Here is a 22,808-nt window from a genome sequence, read left to right as displayed (position 1 = left end):
AAATTAAAAGAGACACATCATTTTACAAGTCTTTGTTACTTTGTCTTACTGAAATGTTTTTCTGGGGTAGGGCCAGGTCTATTGGGCATCCTCAACTTCCACACTGCAGAGTAATGGATTATCAGTGTTTAAACAAACACATGAACTACAGCTGTAGTACATTATGTAGCATAAACAATATTACAACTAGTAAACAATTGTTGATTAGACTGAGAAATGTAGAGGGGGTTTTATTATTATAATTTTTTTCCAGGTCAGGAATTATGGGTTATGAGATTAAGTGTGAAGGAGTACGTTGATTTTGAGATTCTTTGCAGTATTTTTTATTGCAAATGCGCAAAAGGCAGCAGCAAACTTCAGTCCTATTGTTTGCACTTATATAGTGATATCATTCTATAGTAATACTAAGAGTAATACTATAACCCAGCCATTAGGGGGGCACAAGCCAGTGCACTCTTAGTGCCGGTCCCAAGCCCGGGTAAATGGGGAGGGTTGCGTTAGGAAGGGCATCCAGCGTAAAACATGTGCCAAATCAAATATGCGGATCACAAATGAGAATTTCATACCGGATCGGTCGAGGCCCGGGTTAACAACGACCGCCACAGGTATCGTTAGACGACAGGGTACCGGTGGAAATTGGGCTACTGTTGGCCGAAGGAGGAGAAGGAGAGGAGGAAGACGTCTACAGAGACGGCAGGAAAAGGAGCAGTGTAGGAGAGTAGAGGTTCTGGTTGGTACTTTAAATGTTGGTACTATGACGGGTAAAGGGAGAGAGGTAGCTGATATGATGGAGAGGAGAAAGGTAGATATGCTGTGTGTTCAGGAGACCAAGTGGAAAGGGAGTAAGGCCAGGAACATTGGAGGTGGATTTTAACTGTTTTATCATGGTGTGGATGGAAAGAGAAATGGTGTAGGGGTGATTCTGAAGGAAGAGTACAGTAAGAGTGTAGTGGAGGTGAAGAGAGTTTCTGATAGGGTGATGATCGTGAAGGTGGAGGTTGAAGGGATGATGATAAATGTCATCAGTGCCTATGCTCCACAAGTTGGCTGTGAGATGGAGGAGAAGGAAAGATTCTGGAGTGAATTAGATGAAGTGGTAGATGGTGTACCTAGGAAAGAACGATTGGTGATTGGGGCAGACTTTAATGGGCATGTAGGTGAAGGGAACAGAGGTGATGAGGAGGTGATGGGTAGGTATGGTTTTAAGGAGAGGAATGTGGAAGGGCAGATGGTGGCAGATTTTGCAAAAAGGATGGAAATGGCAGTGGTGAACACGTATTTTAAGAAGAAGGAGGATCATAGGGTGACGTATAAGAGTGGAGGAAGGTGCACACAGGTGGATTATGTTCTGTGTAGGAGATGCAACCTGAAGGAGATTGGAGACTGTAAGGTGTTGGCGGGGGACAGTGTAGCTAGACAGCATCGGATGGTGGTCTGTAGGATGGTTTTGGAGGCGAAGAAGAAGAGGAGGAAAGTAAGGATTGAAAGAAGAATAAGATATGGAAACTGAAGGAGGAAGAGTGTAGTGTGAGGTTCAGGGAAGAGGTCAGACAGGGGCTTGGTGGTGGTGAAGAGGTGCCGGATGATTGGGCAACTACTGCAGGAGTGATGAGGGAGGCAGCTAGAAAAGTACTTGGTGTGACATCTGGAAATAGAAAGCAAGACAAGGAGACGTGGTGGTGGAATGAGGAAGTGCAGGAGAGCATTAAGGGAAAGAGGTTGGCAAAACAGAAGTGGGATCGACAGAGTGATGAGAAAAGTAGGCAGGAGTACAAGGAGATGCGGCAGCAGGTAAAAAAGGGATGTGGCGAAAGCCAAGGAAAAGGCATATGAGGAGCTGTATAAGAGGTTGGACACTAAGGAAGGAGAAAAGGATTTATACCGATTGGCCAGGCAGAGGGACCGAGCTGGGAAGGATGTACTGCAAGTTAGAGCAATAAAGGATGGAGAGGGAAATGTGTTGACTAATGAGGAGAGTGTGTTGAGAAGATGGAGAGAGTATTTTGAGCAGCTGATGAATGAGGAAAATCAGAGAGAGAGAAGATTGGAGGATGTGGAGTTGGTGAAGCAGGATGTAGATAGGATTAGTAAGGAGGAAGTGAGAGCAGCGATTAAGAGGATGAAGAATGGAAAGTCGGTTGGACCAGATGACATACCGGTAGAAGCGTGGAGATGTTTAGGAGAGATGGCAGTGGAGTTTTTAACCAGATTGTTTACCAGAATTCTGGAAGGGGAGAGGATGCCTGAGGAATGGAGAAGGAGTGTGCTGGTACCGATCTTTAAGCATAAGGGAGATGTGCAGACCTGCAGTAACTACAGGGGAATTAAGTTGATCAGTCACACCATGAAGTTATGGGAAAGAGTAGTGGAAGCCAGGCTGAGAGAAGAGGTGACCATCTGTGAGCAACAGTATGGTTTCATGCCGAGGAAGAGCACCACAGATGCCTTATTTGCTTTGAGGATGTTGATGGAGAAGTATAGAGAAGGACAGAAGGAGCTGCATTGTGTATTTGTGGATTTAGAGAAAGCGTACGACAGGGTGCCGAGAGAGGAGTTGTGGTATTGTATGAGGAAGTCAGGTGTGTCAGAGAAGTATGTGAGGGTGGTGCAGGACATGTATGAGGACAGTGTGACGGCAGTGAAGTGTGCAGTAGGTACGACAGACTGGTTCAGGGTGAAGGTTGGACTGCATCAAGGATCGGCCCTGAGCCCTTTCCTGTTTGCAGTGGTGATGGACAGGTTGACGGACGAGGTCAGACAGGAGTCTCCCTGGACTATGATGTTTGCAGATGATATTGTGATTTGTGGTGAGAGTAGAGAGCAGGTTGAGAAGAGCCTGGAGAGGTGGAGATATGCGCTTGAGAGAAGGGGAATGAAAGTCAGTAGGAGTAAGACAGAGTACATGTGTGTGAATGAGAGGGAGGGCAGTGGAGTGATGCGGTTGCAGGGAGAAGAGGTGGAGAAGGTGGAGGAGTTCAGGTACCTGGGGTCAACAGTGCAAAGTAATGGAGAGTGTGTTAGAGAAGTAAAGAAAAGAGTGCAGGCAGGGTGGAGTGGGTGGAGAAGAGTGACAGGAGTGATTTGTGATAGTAGGGTATCTGCAAGAATGAAAGGGAAAGTTTATAGGACTGTGGTGAGACCTGCGATGTTGTATGGATTAGAGACAGTGGCATTGAGTAAAAGACAGGAGGTGGAGCTGGAGGTAGCAGAGCTGAAAATGTTAAGGTTTTCTTTGGGAGTGACGAGGATGGACAAGATTAGAAATGAGTTTATTAGAGGGACAGCACATGTAGGATGTTTTGGTGACAAGGTGAGGGAGGCGAGATTGAGATGGTTTGGACATGTGCAGAGAAGGGACATGAATTATATTGGTAGAAAAATGCTGAAGATGGAGCCACCAGGTAGGAGGAAAAGAGGAAGGCCAAGGAGGAGGTTCATGGATGTGGTGAGGGAAGACATGCAGGTAGTTGGTGTGAAAGAGGCAGATGTAGAGGACAGGGTGGTATGGAGACGGATGATCCGCTGTGGCGACTCCTAATGGGAGCAGCCGAAAGAAGAAGAAGAAGACTAAGAGTAATACTATATTCCAATCAGATGCACATACTCATATTCTCCAGCTTTTACTGTAAAACGAAGCAAGTAGTTAGTACAATGCATTATTCATTACACACACAGACAATGAAATACAATGCATTACATGTTTTTACTGTAATACAGTAAATTACAATGTACAATGTAAAATTATTTTGCTACACAAATTTCATTCATAAAGCAGCATAATATAGGATACATAATTCATATCTGCTCATTTAATTGATCATGCACAGGGCAAAAATTAAGATAAAAAACAGCACCAAAAAAATTGCTCCAGATTTCTACCACATACTAGAACACAAACGATAAAATATAGTCAAGTCAAATGTATTTCTATAGCGCTTTTCACTGATGTATATTTCTTGTCTTGATGGAGTTCAGATGTTGCTTGGAATGAATCTTCGCAGACACTGTTATTTCTTTGTAAATAAAGTTTATTTAACACAGAAATTCAGCATCTTCACGAGCCTCCTGGATCAGCTCGGAGCCGCCGTATGGATGAATCGACGACTCCCGATCCATGTCTACACACACGCTAAATAGTTTGCCCGTTCTCTGGGTCCGCCTCTTAATGTATAACAGATGTATCTCAGATGTACCAGAGCTCACTTTCCCAGACCATTCATCTAAACATATAGTGAACGGGTCAGAGGTCGTCTCCCAAGAGGACATGCATCCTGGATCATATTCTATACTTCGGCTCATACTGATTTAAGGACGACAGCCCGTCTCATTTTCCCAGTCATGGCTCTTAAGATAAACACTATGGGCCTTTCATACATTTGGCTTAAAGGAAAACATCTGGCCAGACAGTTCAGTATAGGAGCAGAGAATTATCTTCAGCTCCTTCATGAATTTCATCAGAAGAGAAATAATCTGAATTAAGGCATTCAGATACTACATATTTAAGATACTATATCACAACAGACATTGTCTCAAAACAACTTTACAGAAATCAACAGTTAAGGTGAACGGTGTGTATTTATCCCTGATGAACAGCCTTGGCGACTGTGGCAAGGAAAAACTCCCTTAGATGAGACAGTCTCATTATAATAAAAATGTGGTTCTTCGTCATTTTATGCAATTCCAGTGAATAAATGCAGTCTGTGTAAAGCTAATTTGAGTCTTTTCGCAATTGCACGAAATTAAATGACTTTTACAGCTTCGTTCTTGTGAAGTGATGCGTTTTCAAACGAAAATGTTTGTGTTAAAAAAAACTTCACAGATCAGCCATATCATTAAAACCACTAAAAGATGATGGGAAACCTTGTTAGGTCTTGTGGGCAGTGGTTAATATAAGTGGTCAAAAGTAAGACTACTGGTCAACCAGTGACAATGGCATGTTTGCCCGAGGGTCATTGATGTATGTGGGTTTACACCTGCTAGTACGCCTGCTGAAAACCCACAACAGAGCTACTGTAGCACAAATCCATAGCTGAAAGCTGGCTTTTTAAAATTATAGCCAGCATTATGATTAAATAACTGTGAGAAAAAAGAGCAAGAACACACACTGTATCACAGCTTGAGGCATTTTTATTTTGAACATAAATAAGCCGCACCTGTCTATAATGTCTACATTGAAACTAATGAACTTTACACAGGCTTTAACAAAGGACAGTGCCTGTAACACGACTTGTATCTAAACAGTAGCCTACCAAGAAAGTCATTGCTCACTGTCTTCCTCCTTCCCGTTCACAACTATTTCTCTCGGGAGTTTATCTTTTGGTATCGTCGTGCATTATCTTTTGGTATCGTCGTACCTGATTTAATATAAAGAGTTTAATTGGTTCACCTGAATCCGTTCGGCAATTTCATTGGTCTAATGTTATGGGGCTCAGTCTTTGGCTTGAAGCTTGTGAAACTGGGAAAAACCCAGGAAAAATCCATATATTAGCCGCTTCGTTGTTTAAGCCGCGGGGTTCAAAGCGTGGGAAAAAAGTAGCGGCTTATAGTCCGAAAAACACGGTATATAAAAATGCACAGTATATTTAAGGTTTCAACATACAACATACTACACTATGCAGGCAAAAGTGTGTGGACGCCTGACCATAACGTTCCAACACATCCCAAAGGTGCTCAATAGGGTTGTGATCGCATCCTTTGTAAGCCAAATCTTAATATGGTGCTCACATTATACACAGGAATGAGTTTGGAAAATAGAAAGCCATCACATCCAAAGACATACAAAAGGCCTTTAAATTTGTGAGAACAGTTCAGAGAAGAACCACACAAGTCCGGTGTCCTAATACTTTTGTCCATATAGAGTACACAAAAATAAAAATAATACATACACATAAGTACATAAGGATCAAATGTATCAATGAAGATAATCAAATGTATATGTCTAACATTTAAAAATCCGTACCGTTACACTGATTGGACAAGCGATGTACCAAGAATGTTGATATTTAGAGACATTTAATTGTGTTTCACTCTGCTTGTCCGTGATCGCTACAAACACAATTCCAACTCTAGTAACAGGTCATGATAGTGAAATGTGTAAACAATTACATACGAGATTTCAGTCAGAGAGCATTACACTCCGTCAAGTCCCTTGAGGAACTATTTTCATTGTTGGAGCAAACAAACAAAATTCCTGGCTATACTTTATAAATAATGATAATTTCTCATTTCTTGTTTGAACAATTATTTTATTAAAACAATTTTAGTCACAATGAGTCAATCAGTCCAACAGCACGTCGTCGTGTGGCTATGCTAAATTATTTACCAAAATAACAATGTGAACTAGAACTAGAAAAGGGAAATGCGTATGAAACAAATATATCAGAGATAGATCAATAAAACATAAATGAAATGAGTAAAAATGAAGGTTTCACAGAAATATTAATTCCAGTCATTAGGCAGAATGCAGGGTTTCAAACCTATGTTTGTCTAAACCTTCAGTAATTACAGTCACATTAAAAACAGACAAAAAACCTACAAAAGAAACATTTCTGAAACCATAACTCAGAAACCCTTTGCCACTCATTGCAGTATAAGATTTAGCATTGGGGTAAAGCAAACGGTCCTGGAGCACCAGAAAACAAAAGAACATGCATTCTAATTGAGCTTATTTTGAAAGTAACTCTACATCTTCCACTTTCTGATCAGCTGGAAATGGGATGCTGTTGTTAGCCGCCCTTCCATGCTTTCTTTTCCAGTATGTGAATATGACTGCTGCAATCAGCACAAGAGCTAAAAATATTCCGATCAACAGACAAACCCAAAAAACGGTGTTGGGATAAGCTGTAAAAAAAAAAAAGGTATCATGAACCAAAGCAGAAGTATTACTACATCTTTAACACCACATCAGCAGAATTCAATAAATTCTATAATTCACTATTTATTTACATTTTTAGCTTAAAATAAATACATGACATAGTAAGTTCACAAATATATAGCGTTTGTCTGATAGTAAATAACAGAGGTGTAACGGTACACGTATTTGTACGAGTGGTTTTTCGCATGCGTGAAATCGCGGCCACTTCGAGTTTTTTGATGGTCTTTTGCATTTTTCAGCTTCAAGAATTTCTCTTAAAAGAAAATCCTGACAATTCTGCATATTAAGGGAGTGAATGAATGAAGGAAAAAGGCCATTTGTTAAAGTATGCTGAAATAACTAGAACAGTTACGTAGAACACATCTTTAGAAAATGTATAATCTATAATAATATAATAATATAATAATCTTTAAAATGTAAAACACACATTTCTTCCCCTTAAATGTACTGAAGCTGAACCGAACCATGACTTAAAAAACTGAGGTACGTACCGAACCGTAAATTTTGTGTACTGTTACATTCATAGTAAATAAACTAAATAAAGGAAATAAATACAGGAAATCAACATCACATGAAAACAAAAGAAATCTTTAACACTCACGTTTGACGATAAAAAGTTTCGTTGCGGTGCCACGTTGGTTTGATGCAGTGCATTTGTAGTTTCCGGAATAATTAACGGATAATGTGGGGCCTTGAAATGTCTTATCTGAATGTGGTGCCTTCCAAGTGTACTCAGGAGGGGGGTTTGCTTTGACAGTACAATTTAAGGTGGTATTTCCTGCTTCTATGGTCTCTGTATCATTAGCAAACTGTGGCTTGTCTGAAGAAAGAAAAAAATATTACAAGGTGTCAGCTGATCAAAGTTAGTCAGCAGCACATTAATTGAATTGAGCCAAGTGCTGAATGTGTAAACAGGTAAACATGGATGTGAAAAGGTCCTTGAGCACAGTGATACAACAGCCTTAAAAGAACGGTTAAAATAACAACACACATTGCTAACTTTTCTCAGAAATGGACCGACAAGTTTCAGTAACAGAAACATTATAACACATTAGTAGTTACCAAGAAGACAGACAATATGGGAAGGAGGTAATGATACACAAAGTATGATAACTCATGCTAAGGCAGAACTAAAGTACAATCTTCAAGTACCATGGATCTGCCCTTAAATTATTTTGGAAATATCCCAACTTACAGTGTACTGTAATCCTGCGAGGTTCCGATTTCTTTGTAGGAGGAGGCTGTGGTCCCTCTGGTCCCAGTTCCAGCTTTGCTTCACACCAATACTCAGCTCCATCATCATTTCTGCTGGCCTGGATTGATCTGTTCAAATGTTTCTCAACTGGTCCCATAGTATTTTCATTAAAGGTGACATTTTTCAGAACAACCTGTTGTTTGTACCACATGACTTGAAGGTTTCTAACCGGAGCAACACTTTTAATATCACACTGAAGCGTACAGGTCTCCCCTTCGTTTAGTGGCTCTGAGCATTTCTTCACATCGATAGAATCTGGAAGCTCTGTGGAGTAGAAAACCGTCTTAGTACAACACAAATAAACAATGCTAATGGCTAGTGATAAATGAATGAAAGCTAGTGTTTCTAACGGGCAGCTGTCCATTTAATCAAAGCCATTTCTGAGCCATCATTTGGATGAACAGTGTCTTTATATTGGTCGCATGCAGAAGACTAAACAGAGTAGACACACACAAGGGTGTGTGTCCGATGTACAATGTAAATGTGAGCATGTTTTATTTATTTCGTTGCCTTATAACATTTATGTTTCATGCCACAACACAAGTAGTTCAAAGTCATAAGTCATTTAAAAGGCAAAAATGCATTAGACAAAGCATCTTTGGACACTATAAATATCTATACATAATCACTCAAAGACAAAGAGAATTAAAAGATATCAACTTAACTGTAAATAACAATGTTGAGTTCCTTTTCCAATTGGTCACCATTTTCAAAGCTCATGTAGCAAATTGGCTTTAAGTCCCAATGTGCAAGGCTTTGCACTGACCAGGTAATCTGCTGGACACCTTTAACTAAATCCACACTTCCCTGTGAAGCTTCCCAGCCCATTCCTCCATGTTTCTGTTCGGTAGAGGAACAGTTTGCTGAAGCAGCATCTCCATACTTCACCACCAATTTAGAAGGCGTAATCACTATTGATTCAGCAGCAGCTAGAAACATATTCAGTAACAAATATAAGTTAGATTGCAGGATAATTATCTAGATTTATCAACAGTGAATCAAGGCAAATGGACAAATGGACACAGTCAGCTCCATAATTATTGGCACCCTTGTTAAGGCTGAAAATGTGTATTTATTAATCTTAAATTGAACATAGAGAATTGAACCTTTAATTGAAGTTCATTTACTATTAAAAAATAACCAAATACATCAAATCAACAACCTCCTTCAAGGTACTCTGAAACCCTTAGTGTGAAGCAAACATCAGGCCAGCTGTTTACAGTGTGAAGAATGAAAGTATAAGACAGAGTTCAGCAGGAGAATAAGGATCAAAGATCCTAAATCGTACCTTTGAGTATAAACCACGCGGAGAGACACACTAACCGATATAATCCGACATGTCCCATGGCCAAAAAATGTCTAAAATATAATCCGTGAAGGCGAGCTCAAAACGAATCGAGAAATTGAATAATCCCGGAGACAAACCGCTAAACGCACACAGCACACAAATCCTAGGTCTGAGACTATTATGCGCGTTCACACCAGCCACTCACTCTTTGCGATATCCTTCCGCAAAATTAGTTTTCCTATAGTCTCAGGAAGGCATTGTTTAACCAGAGTCACATGCCTAACTAAGTTCATTGACAAGTCACAGCACTTACTTACACCAGGCTGTGCTTTCTAAAGCTACTTTCACTTTGTCACAGTAAATCATTTTCTCATTTACACATGGGGGATCTCACCATTTTTGGCAATCTTACTTCCTATTGGTTTAACCCAGTGACCTACAGAGTAGCCATGAAACCAGTGACCTTTATACACTTCATGTAGACTATTTATGAACTTCATTAAGTATGAGGTTTATAAATAGTCTACACCAGATTTATTCTTTACATACTCTGACTTACTACTAGCTATTCATCCAATTATTTATCCACATGGTACCTTTTAACAGTATTAACAATAAAAATTCACTTAAAGTTATGTTTGGTGAATCTGCTGTAAAACAGAAAGACAGGGATTTATTTTCACTGGTACTTGTCTTCCACTTTGTGTACAGCTAAAGAATACATAAACTATACCTATGTATACAAATACATATACTATACAAACTACAAATACATATGTCACTTCTTTGTCCTGTTTGTAAATAACATCTTTTTGCTATACTTTATCTCGCATTCATGCATGTCATTGTTAGCGTTAGGTTTATAGAAAGAGCTCTAAATTGTGATTGCTGAGTTCTGTCATTAATTTTGATAATGACAATTATTATTATTATATTTTAAATAATACGGATTACAATGTTGTTAACTAAATTCAACAACTTTTTAAATTTGAGTTAGAATTTTAAATCATTTTTAAATAATTGAGTTAGAATTAAAAAATTGAGCTTCTTTAAAGTAAACCATTCAGAAAGCGTAACTGCAAAAAGCACACGCAAACAAATTTAGTGAAATTGAAGCAAAAAAATATTGGGTTTATTTTACAAACAGAACTAGCATGCTTTCCCGTGGGCTCACCACCTGCAGGATGGACCGTAAGGGACGGTGCTGTGAGGATTGGGCAGCAGTCGAAGGCGGGGGCCTGCTTAGACTGCTGCCCCCGCGACCCGAATTGCGGATAAGCGGGAGAAAATGAATGAATAAATGAATGAACTAACATGCTAATAAATATTTACATCATTAAATTATTTTGTACACATAACACAATCAATATTATTAATGTTTTTGAGTTCATTAATATAAATTATTTAATTTACTAAATTGAATGTGTTGGCCCTGTTATAACTAACAAACACACAAGTCTCTATAGTTCTTATGTACTATATATATATATATATATATATATATATATATATATATATATATATATATATATATATATATATATATATATATATATATATATATATATATTTTTTTTTTTTTTACTGTCCAGGCAGGTACGCACGACATTTCGAAAGATTCATTGGAAATGCTGTGGAAGAGCTGTAATTTGCAAGTTTGCTGTTTTTTTCTAGAGAATCAGGAAACTGATTCAATATGTACGCAAAATTTTCCATCATGTTCGCAGTACATGTGAATGTTAAAGGCATACAGGAAAATGCTGTAATAAAAAATAATATGTTTCCTGGGTTTAAACAAGACTACATTAACTGTGTAACATCATGGAAGTGTGTGTGGAGGGGAGAGAGAGAGAGAGAGAGAGAGAGAGAGAGAGAGAGAGAGAGAGAGAGAGAGAGAGAGAGAGAGAAAGAATTTGAACTGCCTTTCATCTCAATAAACTGCTCTACCTACTGGGGGAGCTGCACACTAGCAACACAGAATATGTGTGTATACAGTATATACCGACTAGGCATAACATGACATTATAACTGGTGAAGTGACTAACACTGATTATCTCTTCACTGTTAGTGGGTGGCAGCAAGTGAACATTTGGTCCTCAAAGCTGATGGCTTAAGGATTTTAGCGAGTTTGACAAGAGCCAAATTGTGATGGCTAGACGACTGGGTCAGAGCATCTTTAAAAATGCAGCTCATGTGGGCTGTTCCTGGTCTGCAGTGGTCAGGATCTATCAAAAGTGGTCCAAGAAAGGAAGTGGTGAGCCGGCGACAGGTTCGTGGGTGGCCAAGGCTCACTAACGCACGTGGGGAGTGAAGGCTGGTCCATGTTGTCCGATCCAACAGACGAGCTCCTGTAGCTCAAATTGCTGAAAAAGCCCCATCTCATTCTGAGGATGCTATATGCATAATCAATATGGCTTTTTAAAAATGTTATTAAATAATCACTACTGCATTGTTGAACATATGCACGTTTTTTATTAATTTTTTTAAAATCTTGATTTCTTAATTTTTTCAATTACTTGTCTGTTTTATAAGGCTATAACTAAACTAAACCCAAAACGTTAATATTTGTCATGCCACGAAAGCAGCCTTTTGATCCCTTTGGACCAAGCTAACTTTGATGAATAAACGGTGAATATTTTAATTGTCAAAACACTGAACTTTGGAGTCACGGTTAAAGATTTAACAAATGATTGTGTCTAAATGCGGTTTAATCCAGGACTATTACTATAATGAAATCGTTGTGTTGTGTTCCTCCTTCCCAGCCACCATTGACCCTCTCCAATTTGCATACAGGAAAAACAGATCGACAGAGGACGCCATCACTTTAGTGATACACGAGGCTCTCACACACCTGGTCAAGAAAAATACTCAGAATGCTGTTCATCAAATACAGCTTTGTCTTTAACATTATCATCTCACATAAGCTCATTTCAAAACTGAAAGAATTAGGATTGACTCACTATTTAATTGTTTTTTTGACTTTTGGACGTGGTCAGAATTGGGAATAACTACCGATACTCCTCCACTCTGACTCTGAGCACTGGAGCACCAGGGTTGGGTCTTAAGTCCCCTCCTGTTCTCCCTGTTTAAACACGATTGTGTTGCCCAGCACAGTTCCAACATCATCTTTAGTTTGTAGATGACACCTCCATCTTGGGCCTTATAACTGATGGAGATGAGATGGCCTACAAAGATGAGATAAGAGCACTATCACAATGGTGCAGTGATAGCAACCTCTGCCACAACATCAGCAAAACCAAATAAATGATAGTGTACTTCAGAAGGGTACAGAAGGTCAATTTTACCCCTTTACACACCAACTGAACTATCCTAGAAAGAGTCAAGAACTAAAAAGAAAAGTAAAACTAAAAACTTTCGAGTTAACAACTCGAAATGTTCGAGAGAAAAACTAATATAATTAAAATTGTATTCAAACTGAAACAAGGAAATACTTAATTTTAGCTCGGAATCACAAGATCACTATATCGGATTTTTTTTTTTTTTTTCGAGTTAATTTGGGTTGTTTTCTTATTCTAAGTTTAAAATTGGAATTTTTGACTTACAACTTGAAACTCCCAAGTTTTAAACTCGGAAATCCCCACCCCCTTCAGTTATTTTTTTTACAATCTGATATTGGCAGTGATACACCGTCGTATTATATGCATTTCCAAGTTTTAAACTGGATAATTTCGAGATTTAAACTCGAAAGTTTTGATTTTTTTCTCGGAAATTCCCTGCCCCTGCCCTTCCAGTTTTTTTTATCCCATACTGGCCCTAACACACCGTCGCACTGACATCTGAACATATGACAAATAAAACTTGAATCTTGAAATGTGTGTTGTTGTTGTTCAAATGCTGGAGGGGGCGGCCATGTTGAATGACGTCCCTTGCTGAACTCGGGTGGTTTCGAGACTCCTGAACTGTACCGAGTTCTCAAGTAGGAATTCCAAGTAGAAGTTGAAAGGGTTTTCTTAGGTTTCTTTAGTGTGAAATTACGAGTCAGTCCAATATAGCAATAGATAAAATCATGCAAAACGGGAAAAACGCGTTCATTGGTAGTTTTACATTCATTTAGTTGTCACTTGGTGTTTTTGATTTTCTTGTACACCCACGATGGTTCTTTTTTCCCTTTAGAGGAATGTGTTCACTCGGGCGTGTGGAGACAATGAAAAAATCCAAGTGTAAAAACTGAATACGTTAAATGCAGTACAAATCAATCAACAAGCACCACACAGTAAAATATAATAATCACATCATAATCATCCCCCAGTCTACATCAAAACATCCCATAGACTCTGAATACTTTACAACTGATATAGATTTGATTTATTTATGTTTTGACACGATTACTTGTGCGTGGTTTGCAATAGGGCGGTGGCTGTCACGTGTCACAGAGTCTCACTTTTGCGCTTCAACTCGTCCGTATATGTCAAGTTTGGGCAGGTACCTGAGCCACGCCCAGCCAGGTGAGGAACCCGGAAGTGCCCTGCTTACAACCTTAACGACAAGGGCCACTGAATACCGAATTACAATAACGTGCTTTCAAACCAATATGAGAGAGGAGAAGTCGTGATTACAAGTGGAATAGTGTTTCTTTGTGGAAACAAAATGAGTTGGCTGGTTTTTGGACTGCTCCTGGTTCTGACTGCAAGTGTTTCAGGTGAGTCAAACAAACACAAGCTATAAGTAATTCCCAGTCCAACCTATGGCTCGTTTCAGTTTGAGCTTGGAGTTGAATTCTTATCTGTAAAAGCTTATAGGTATTTAAATTTAAATTAGCTATAGAATGTTTATATGTGGTTTCTTCTTCTCCTTCTCCTTTTTTTTCTTCTTCTTCTTCATTATCACCTCCACCTCCTCCACAGGTTTGGGGTGCTCGCAACGTTTGTAGAAACCCCCCCTTCAATATGAACTTTCTTCACCCATATATAATATAAATGTATAAATCTGTAAAAATTCCACATTTAGATTTGTCAAAAATGCAGCAATAAATGTTCTTCTTAATAGTTTCTTGCAGCTTTTCCAGCACATTGCATGGGGTCTTCAAACTGATTCTCCTTCTGTTATACAGTTCTGATTATGGTGTTTGGAGAAAAGATGCTACCATCAAATGCAATCAAAATGATCTGCAATCAGCTTTATCTGGACAAATCTGCTAAGACTTTCATGCATTGTTCTTTGAGCATGCCAGTGGATCATTCAAAAATGTTCACTGTAGTAGTAGTGGTGTTTTTATAGTGGTTCAAGTGATAAACACATAGTAATGAATCTCAGATCTATCTATCGATCGATCGATCAATCGATCGATATATATATATATATATATATATATATATATATATATATATATATATATATATATATATATATATAAAAAAACAGCCAGGGAAATGAAACACTCATTAAATATGAACAGAGATGTGTTCTCTTACTGCACAGCCACAAGGTGCAGTATAAGGTAGGTGTGCATCTAAAACAAAAGTCCTATCACTGAATACACAATGTTTAAAATAAAAGACAACAGTGCTTCTATACTTTCCCTTTAAAATACAGACTCATTGAAAAAGAGTGCAAACCTACAGGTGCTGTACAAGTTTGTGCACTATCTATCTGGCAGGTCTTGCTTATAAAAAACAAAACAACAACAATATTGTAGGTACAAGGCAGATGTACTATCTAAATGCATAAACAAACAATGACATAAGTGTGTTATGTATACAACAAAGCTCCCTGCTTGAATGTTTTCCGATGATGTTTCGAGATTCACGTGTGTATGTGGTAATCCCGTGTCACAAAAGTTGTCAGACCGGAATGCCCGTAACGGCGATTGTGCATGAACAACACAAAGTTGTACTATTGAATGTCAAGTCTTCTTTACGGTTTGGCCCAATACAAACACAGTTATTGTAGTATAAATGGATCTAAGGTCTGGTTTGTTTGCCGTTTCATGTTTATTTTATGATTGGGAACTTATCTGAAGATTCATTTGGAGATATTTGGATTTAGGATTATTAAATAAACAACCAATTATGCATTTTCAGTTTTAACATATGAAATATAGTGTATTTTTAAATGTCTGGATCTGGTTTCAGTCAGTGATTAAAATGCTTATGTGGTGTTATACAATGTGTAAATATGTATTTATACACATAGCATATAGCATTAACTCCACAAGACTCTGAATGTGTGCTGTAGTAACTGGAACTGATGTGTTAAGAGGATGTGGTGACTTAATGGACCAGAATGTTTGCCCACAGATGCAAAGAAGGTGGCTTGGTCTGATGACATAATGGGGAGGGCATCAATTTTCTAGGAAAGACATGGCACCAAGATGAACTATGGGGAAAAAGGCAAGGCGGTTTGAAGCAATATGATGCTCATGGCAATGTTCTGCTGGGAAACTTTGGTTCCTGGCATTCAGGTTAATGTTCCACAGTTGGGACAGACAGTAAAATGGGTGTTCTTTCAGGATCATGGTGCTACATAGAACAACATAAACAACATAATACACCTCATGGCAACTGTGTTTTTTAATATCTGTGGCCTTTTTTAGCTGGATAAAGCAACCTGGCACACTGCAATAATTGTTCAGGAATGGTTTGAATGACATGACCAAGAGTTCAATGTGTTCACCTGGTCTTCAAATTCCCCCAGATCCCAATACGATTGAGTCCAATCCATAGAGGCCCGACCTTAAAGGATCATACCTAGATCTTAAAATAACACACCTTCAAAGATATTGTGGAGTCTATGCTTCACTGCATTGAGGCAGTTTTGGTGGCACTAAGGGAACTATATATAGTGCTCTTAATCTGTATTAATCTTTTCACTTTGTTTTTCAATTTTCTTTTCACTTTGAATGTCTAGATGTGTGCCATCACAATGATGCAATATTTGCACAATCGATATCTCTCAAGCCTAGACTTGTGAGAAGTTCCAGCAATGGCTTAAGCTCATTTTTATATTACTCGTGTGTGTATGTGTGTGTATGTGTGTGTATGTGTATGTGTATGTGTATGTGTATGTGTGTGTGTGTGTGTGTGTGTGTGTGTGTGTGTGTGTGTGTGTGTGTGTGTGTGTGGAGAATTTTGTTAATGAAACGATCATCTAATCAGCAGTGTTGTTCACTCTATACATTTCATCCTTGTTTGTTCTTTCAGAGGCAAACGCAGTAACTGTAACCACTGGACCTTACACGAAGGTGACCATAAGCAGACCGACAGAGGGCCCTGACTGTTTTGTATGTGTAGGTGAAGGCTCCGCACAGGCTTGTAATTTACGAGCTGACATTAATCAACTTCAAACCCTTCAGGTGTCCTTCAACTGCAGCAGACCTCAAGACATCTTCACTATCGAGATTAATAGGGACTTTGGTAAGTGGCAACAAGGGAGTTTACTAGTGGGACTAGTTGGATCTTTTCACAAAGTTTAAACTGTCTAAAAAGCAGCCACTAAAGAGAGAGAAAAAGTTGTTTACCATAAAAAAGTTGTCTGCTGGTGAGCAGAACATTTTCAAATGTGTAGGCGTCCATTATGAACAGCTGCATGTGTGATAAATGGTGGATTTCCATTTATCACACATGCACATTTATCACACATTTCAACTTTAGACCTTATGCCAGATGTCCCATTGTCAAAGGCCCTGTTTCTTATATTTGTCATTATTTCTTCATTATCTTAATTATTTCATCAACAATGGCTGTTTTCTGCATCTTAGACTGTTCAACGAGCTGCAACTATGGTCCCATACAAGCCGACTGGTCCTTCTTCCAAGATTTCAAAAGAGTTTTTACATGGGACCTAAGATTCAAATCATCCACCAGGTCATTTCAGCTGGAGTTTCCAGGTTCAGGAATGAGACAGATCCAGTCATCAGAACAATGTCCGGACAATCACACATACTCAATCCTAATGTACTTACGGGCAGGACCCATGAACCTTGGCAAATTCTGTAAAAATGGCACAATCACTCGCATCCAGATTCTTTGGAAATGGCGCTTAACTCTGGAGGTTCCCAAAGAAACAATCCTGAGCCCATTCTCCTTCAAATACTCAGAGGTTGTCGGTAAGGAACAACAAAACACTCATTTAGTCCCTCAATTACTAACTAACTATATCCCAGGAACTTTGTTTATAATTAAACACTTTAGTAATGATCCAATTGTCCTTATATGCTAATGTTCATTCACACATTTCTACATTTTTCTAATGACATTTACAAAGTAGTTCTCACCATATACAACAGATAAAGACTAAATGAATAAAACAAATCATATATGTTATCAATATAATTATAACATGTCAATGTCTTTCCTGTAGGTTCAGTGTTCGCTGTAGATGCCGTCCTACCTCGTGGCATCTCAAACACAGACTTCTTCAGTGCCGGTGGCTTCCCTTTTGCGTATACAGTGATGTGGAACTTTGTTGTACCACCCAGGCATAACTTCACTGTTGATTTTGTGAAATACAACAAGCCAGAGTGCCAAGGCAAACCAGTTAAAGTGATATACCAGCAGGCCAACATGGCTCCAGTGGAAAAAACACCGACTGATGAGCAGCCTGCTAATTATAATGGAAACTTCAGCTTGTCTCTGACAAATTGTGATGGCAAAACTGCTGGGGGTTCGAGTGATAGTGGGCTCTTACTCAACTTCAGGGTCTCTGTGTTTAGGGGTGGAATTCCAGGTTGGGAAATAATTTTTTTCTCCTCAATTGCTTGTTAAAGTTGATTTCATTGGTCAAAATTCATGTCTATGTCCAGGTTATTTTATGAGTTATTAAGTACAGTGAGCATGGTAAAGATTCCTCATTCGTGTCATTTTTGTCCTGTTCAGATTTGTGTTCAGTGGATCTACAGAATGATAAAGGCCTGAGCCTTCAAATCGAGAAGAAGAATCAGGCTGAACTCTGTGAGATTGGTATGGATAAAGTAGTGAAGGAGAAGATTGTTGTGCCAGCCGGCTCCAAAGTCAGCCTGTCCTTTTTGGACTGCCTGAAGGACGATCTCATTCTCACAGCCACCAAGACCATTGGTAACCTTTAGTAACCTCTTATTTAGTTTCAGCAGTGAGTAAACGTTTGTGTTTTGGCAGTCAGTAGTGGTGATAATCAAACCGGAAAATGCAGATTTTAAAGTTTTTAAAGTCTGTCACACACGGCGAGTTTATTTTTTAAATTAATTTATCTGAAATGGTTTAAATATTAATAAGGAGTTTTGGCCCATTTGACCATGCATAATTGACCATGCATAATTGACCATGGATAATTGGTGTTATGCATTAGTTTTGGTGCAGACATACAGACCGACCGAAGATAAAATTAGGACACGTTTTGATTCAATTTCCTTTAGTTAAAATATTTTGATTACAATGGACATTGTCACAAAGCAACTTCACAGAAATAAATGAACTCCAAATATGAAGTGTAAATAAATAAGTTTATCCCTAATGAGCTCCCAGAGAAACAGTATGAGGGAAAAAGCCTTGAGAGGAACCAGACTCAAAATCTGGTTGCCACCAGATAATCAGATTATAAATTCTTCCCTTTAACTGTATACTATAAATTCATAAAGTTAATTAAACATGAGCTTATAAGCTTATGATTTTAAACATTAGAGTATTTAGTAAATCATTAGCTTTATTTCGTGTTGAAATAATCCACTGTTCAATGAGAATTGGGTGTAAAGCTGTTTGCAACAGTTGAAGTCCTCAAGGTCAGTCATTTAATGAAAGAAATGCCAAAATTGGGCCTAAGTGCAGTGACATGCAGTGTTTGTATTAAATATGGATTTGATCTTGCTTTGCACTGATCCTTTTCCCTCTCTCAATCTTTCAGAGTGCCAGAATTTGGCCTCTTGTCCTTCAGTAGCTGGGACTCTCCTTACTATACCGTTGGTAGACTCCTGCCTGCCGCCTTCACTTAGCCAGGTCACCTGGGTCTTGAACGTTCCCGAGCGGGGCAGTGTGGAGCTGAGTGCACCTCAGGGCAGCCTGTATCAGTCAGTGCCTGGAGATCAGGTGTGTGATCAGCTGCTGTCTGCACAGGTCTCTGCAGCCAATAACTTCAGCATTGGCGATTTCTGCTCTGCTGGCAAAGGCATCATTCAGAGGATTCAGATCTCCTCCAGCATCACAGTTACTACCAGTGCAGATGGGAATAAGGACCTGAGACAAGTGATTGCACCTCTTCTAAATGCATCCTTTAATTCAGAGATCGACGGTAGGTTTGAGCGCACTGATTACTTGGTATGATTTTCTTTCTATAAATCACAGTCTAACACCTCATTTTTTTCCTCAGAGACCTTGATCTACACTGTCTATCCACGTATCTCCACCCCTGCACTCATTATGACACCCAACTGGCCTGGGGAAATGAAGCCAGACTCCACCTTATCATATATTGTAAATGTTCCTGAGGATTACAGTGCTCAGCTGCTCTTCAGTAACGTCACTTTTCCAGAATGCCTAAAGAATCACGCTGAAGTCCATATTCAGGAGCTAGGCTCAGATCTGGAAGTAGGCTTCAGGGAGGATGAAAAGTTAGGTCTTGAGCACAACATTTTGAAAAGTTTTTACCTCAATATGTCCAACTGTGAACCTGAGAAAGGCATATTTGCCATTCTGAGCAAGATCTCTCTGCAGAAGAAGCCCAGTAAGTCTTTGTAGTTAAAATGTTCTTGTCATGTTGAGAGATTTAGTGATTGAACAGTGGATGGACACTTAATCAACACTGCTTATGTATCTTGTAGGCAAACTGCTGAGCATCATTTTGGGGGTGGTTGGAGCACTGTTGGCACTCTTGATCATCATTCTTGTTGTTGTTTGTGTGTCAGTAAGGTAATGCATAGCTTTTGTTCCATACAATAATATGATGGATTCTAATGGTGTGTATGTTTATATGGTGTATAGGTTTACAATATTGATATATGTAACTCATTATTAGGTTTCATTTATCAAGTTGTATAGAAGTGTTTGTGTAGGCCAAATAGAACAAAATATTTTTGAAAGGTTTCAAAAAAGTGTTGGAAATTGGGATGGGCATCTCCATAACTGAGGCTGATGTAATTCGCATCTCAATGCATAGCCTACGATACGATACGTATGAAGCAGCTACGGATGAGATACAATTCGCCCCATTACAATGCAGTGCTTTCTGATTTCCTTTCGATTCAACACGATGCGTATTAATGCAATACGATTTAATAGAAAAAATATAATGCTATGCAGTTCAATATGATACAGATAGTTCATTCACTTTTATTGCTTTGATTTAGACACAAAGCAAATCATACAATTACTTAAGGCCCTTTCACAGACAGGCATTTGTAGTGCAAAAAAATAAATAAAACCAGACCTTTAATAAAACCAAGATACAGCTCTACCTCTGCCATGTTAATCTGTATTCTATGTGAATCTCAGGCCTCCGGCTCTGTTGTGTTGTAATACATATTCACGTAGCAGCGATGGTGCTGAGAAACGTGCTCGAGAAACAGTTCAGCGAGGAGAAATCAATCTACATATCAAATTTTAGTCACATTTATATATGAATAAATCTGTTTTATCGATGCAAATATGTTAAAAACGATGCATCACGATACAAATGCCAGCTTGTATCCGATACACTTTTTTTTTTTTTTTTTTTTTATCACTTACTTTGCATCACATCGTTAGCTTTTATGCCGATGCACTGAGGTGACTCGGTGAATCTTACCATCACTAGTTGAAAATATTTATCTTCTTACACCTGCACATATGTTGATTTGCATTTGGTGACACAAAACCCACACAAGGGTGAATTTCAGACAACTAAAATAAATAAGTACAGTACACATAATTTTTTATTTTTATTTTAAACAAAGCATCTTGGTGACCGATTTAAAGTTAAATGAACTGAAGCCTTCCTATCTGTAGATCTACACCAAGTGAGGAGCATGAGTAGGATATTAATGTTTATCTGAATGTATGGGATTTCACGAATACCAATTATTGTGTAAATGCCCCCAATGAACGATTTATAAGTGAAGCCTTTAAAATTGTGTATATTAAGCTGTAGAGAGACTAAATCTGTTTTTCTCTGTACACGATTGATTATCTCAAACCTCTTAGTGCACCTTTAATTTAAAACCCAAATACTGGTTTTTATCTCCAGGAAAAAGAAGCGGCAAATCAACAGGTCCTCTATCTACATTCCCAAAGGAAACGTTTCTCTACCTGGCGACGTCTTGTTCCCAAAAACACGAGCTGACAACGATTCCCACGTGTACACTTCTATCGATGATACCATGGTGTATGGCCACCTTCTGCAGCAGGACCTGAGCGGTCCCGGCCATTTCAACGGCCATCAAGTAGACGGCTATAAAGCATTTTCTGGCCCCGTGGACAAGACGATTAAGGATACTCTATATGACCCGACTGTGGAGCGAGGACCTGACAAAGATACGTACCATCCTTTCCTGGCTCCATCTGAAACTTTTATTCCATCCAGGCCTCGCACTCCACTGGGTCGTTTGGACTCCATGGATTATGAGGACCGCAGGATGGTGGATAACACACTGTATACATTCAAAACCCTGGGTGATCCAAATCAGATGAACCGCTCGGCTGCAGAACCGGTGTTTTTGGCAGAGCCTGATGATAATTCTTGGTCAGAGTCTGAGCTGGCTGATCCAGAATATGGGGCCACATATGAGGAGGCTATGTAGGATTTATTTCATGGTGGAGAAAATGAACCCTGTCACACCAAGGTGGAATGTTCTGATCTAAGGTCAGGTGGTGCATTTGATTTCTCATGGGAAGCTATGAAAGCGGGCTGTCCTGCTGCTCAGGGGCGCATGAAGGTCATAAAAGCAAGCCGCATTAGCATGTCTATACTGATCAACAGCACCATTACGATACACCCACGCCATGTTCTCTATATACATGGTTTGATGGATGTTTTACAGAGAAACGAAGCAGAACATGCTGCTTCTGTAAAACTCAAGTGTTTTAGTTGTTTGTCTATATAGCTTTATTCCCAAATCCCATCTACTGACTCGAAAAGTTGGATTCTTTACCTGGTTATTCATAGATTCTGTTCATGGTAAAGGGAATGAGAAACTTGGAAAGTTTCAGAAGTTATATTGACCTCAAATGAAACTTTGAATCTGGAATTTCTTTTTTTTTTTTTAATGCAATAGCTTATTTGCCACGTGTGTTCTTAATCGTTGCCAGACTTCATCTGAAGAATATCGAATCATTTGGATTTGCAGATTTCTGTTAGAAATATTTTGGTTTTAGTTACTGTTCACTTTTTTTAAAATAAATTTTAAATTCTTGAAACCCTTGGGTCAAATTTCACTTCATCACAGTGTACGCTCTGCAGAAAAGATGATGGAAGATCAGCAGTGAAACTGT

The 22,808-nt window shown here is 38.9% G+C and overlaps 2 protein-coding genes across 2 annotated transcripts; one reads left to right on the top strand and one right to left on the bottom strand.

Moving 5' to 3' along the window:
- Positions 1-5,768: 5,768 nt before the first annotated feature.
- Positions 5,769-9,642, bottom strand: LOC310716253 (intercellular adhesion molecule 1-like). The gene is made up of 5 exons (XM_083523264.1): positions 9,418-9,642; positions 8,795-9,058; positions 8,070-8,393; positions 7,476-7,694; positions 5,769-6,840 (listed from the first exon to the last, which is right to left on the bottom strand). Exons 1-5 carry the CDS (start codon positions 9,473-9,475, stop codon positions 6,665-6,667), a joined length of 1,041 nt encoding a protein of 346 aa, XP_083379390.1. The 5' UTR covers positions 9,476-9,642; the 3' UTR covers positions 5,769-6,664.
- A 4,206-nt stretch (positions 9,643-13,848) lies between these two features.
- On the top strand, positions 13,849-22,733 carry cdcp1b (CUB domain containing protein 1b). The gene is made up of 9 exons (XM_083524396.1): positions 13,849-14,077; positions 16,578-16,790; positions 17,135-17,482; positions 17,737-18,102; positions 18,252-18,449; positions 19,252-19,635; positions 19,714-20,067; positions 20,165-20,252; positions 21,565-22,733. The coding sequence occupies exons 1-9, from the start codon at positions 14,026-14,028 to the stop codon at positions 22,115-22,117; spliced, it is 2,556 nt and encodes an 851-aa protein (XP_083380522.1). The 5' UTR covers positions 13,849-14,025; the 3' UTR covers positions 22,118-22,733.
- The last annotated feature ends 75 nt before the right edge of the window (positions 22,734-22,808 follow it).

Source organism: Silurus aristotelis (assembly GCF_946808225.1).
Source record: "Silurus aristotelis genome assembly, chromosome: 21".
Classification (NCBI taxonomy): domain Eukaryota; kingdom Metazoa; phylum Chordata; class Actinopteri; order Siluriformes; family Siluridae; genus Silurus; species Silurus aristotelis.
This window is presented reverse-complemented; position numbering and strand designations above follow the sequence as displayed.

What these genes read in the sequence shown, in the direction of transcription:
- LOC310716253 (XM_083523264.1), bottom strand. Translation starts at nt 9,475, where the DNA reads ATGGGACATGTCGGATTATATCGGTTAGTGTGTCTCTCCGCGTGGTTT. An exon ending in CGCGTGGTTTATACTCAAAG is followed by an intron (nt 9,059 to 9,417) that starts GTACGATTTAGG and finishes ATATGTTTCTAG; the next exon opens with CTGCTGCTGAATCAATAGTG. An exon ending in TCGCAGGATTACAGTACACT is followed by an intron (nt 7,695 to 8,069) that starts GTAAGTTGGGAT and finishes TTCTTTCTTCAG; the next exon opens with ACAAGCCACAGTTTGCTAAT.
- cdcp1b (XM_083524396.1), top strand. Translation starts at nt 14,026, where the DNA reads ATGAGTTGGCTGGTTTTTGGACTGCTCCTGGTTCTGACTGCAAGTGTT. An exon ending in TCTGACTGCAAGTGTTTCAG is followed by an intron (nt 14,078 to 16,577) that starts GTGAGTCAAACA and finishes TTGTTCTTTCAG; the next exon opens with AGGCAAACGCAGTAACTGTA. An exon ending in CTTTAATTCAGAGATCGACG is followed by an intron (nt 19,636 to 19,713) that starts GTAGGTTTGAGC and finishes TTTTTTCCTCAG; the next exon opens with AGACCTTGATCTACACTGTC.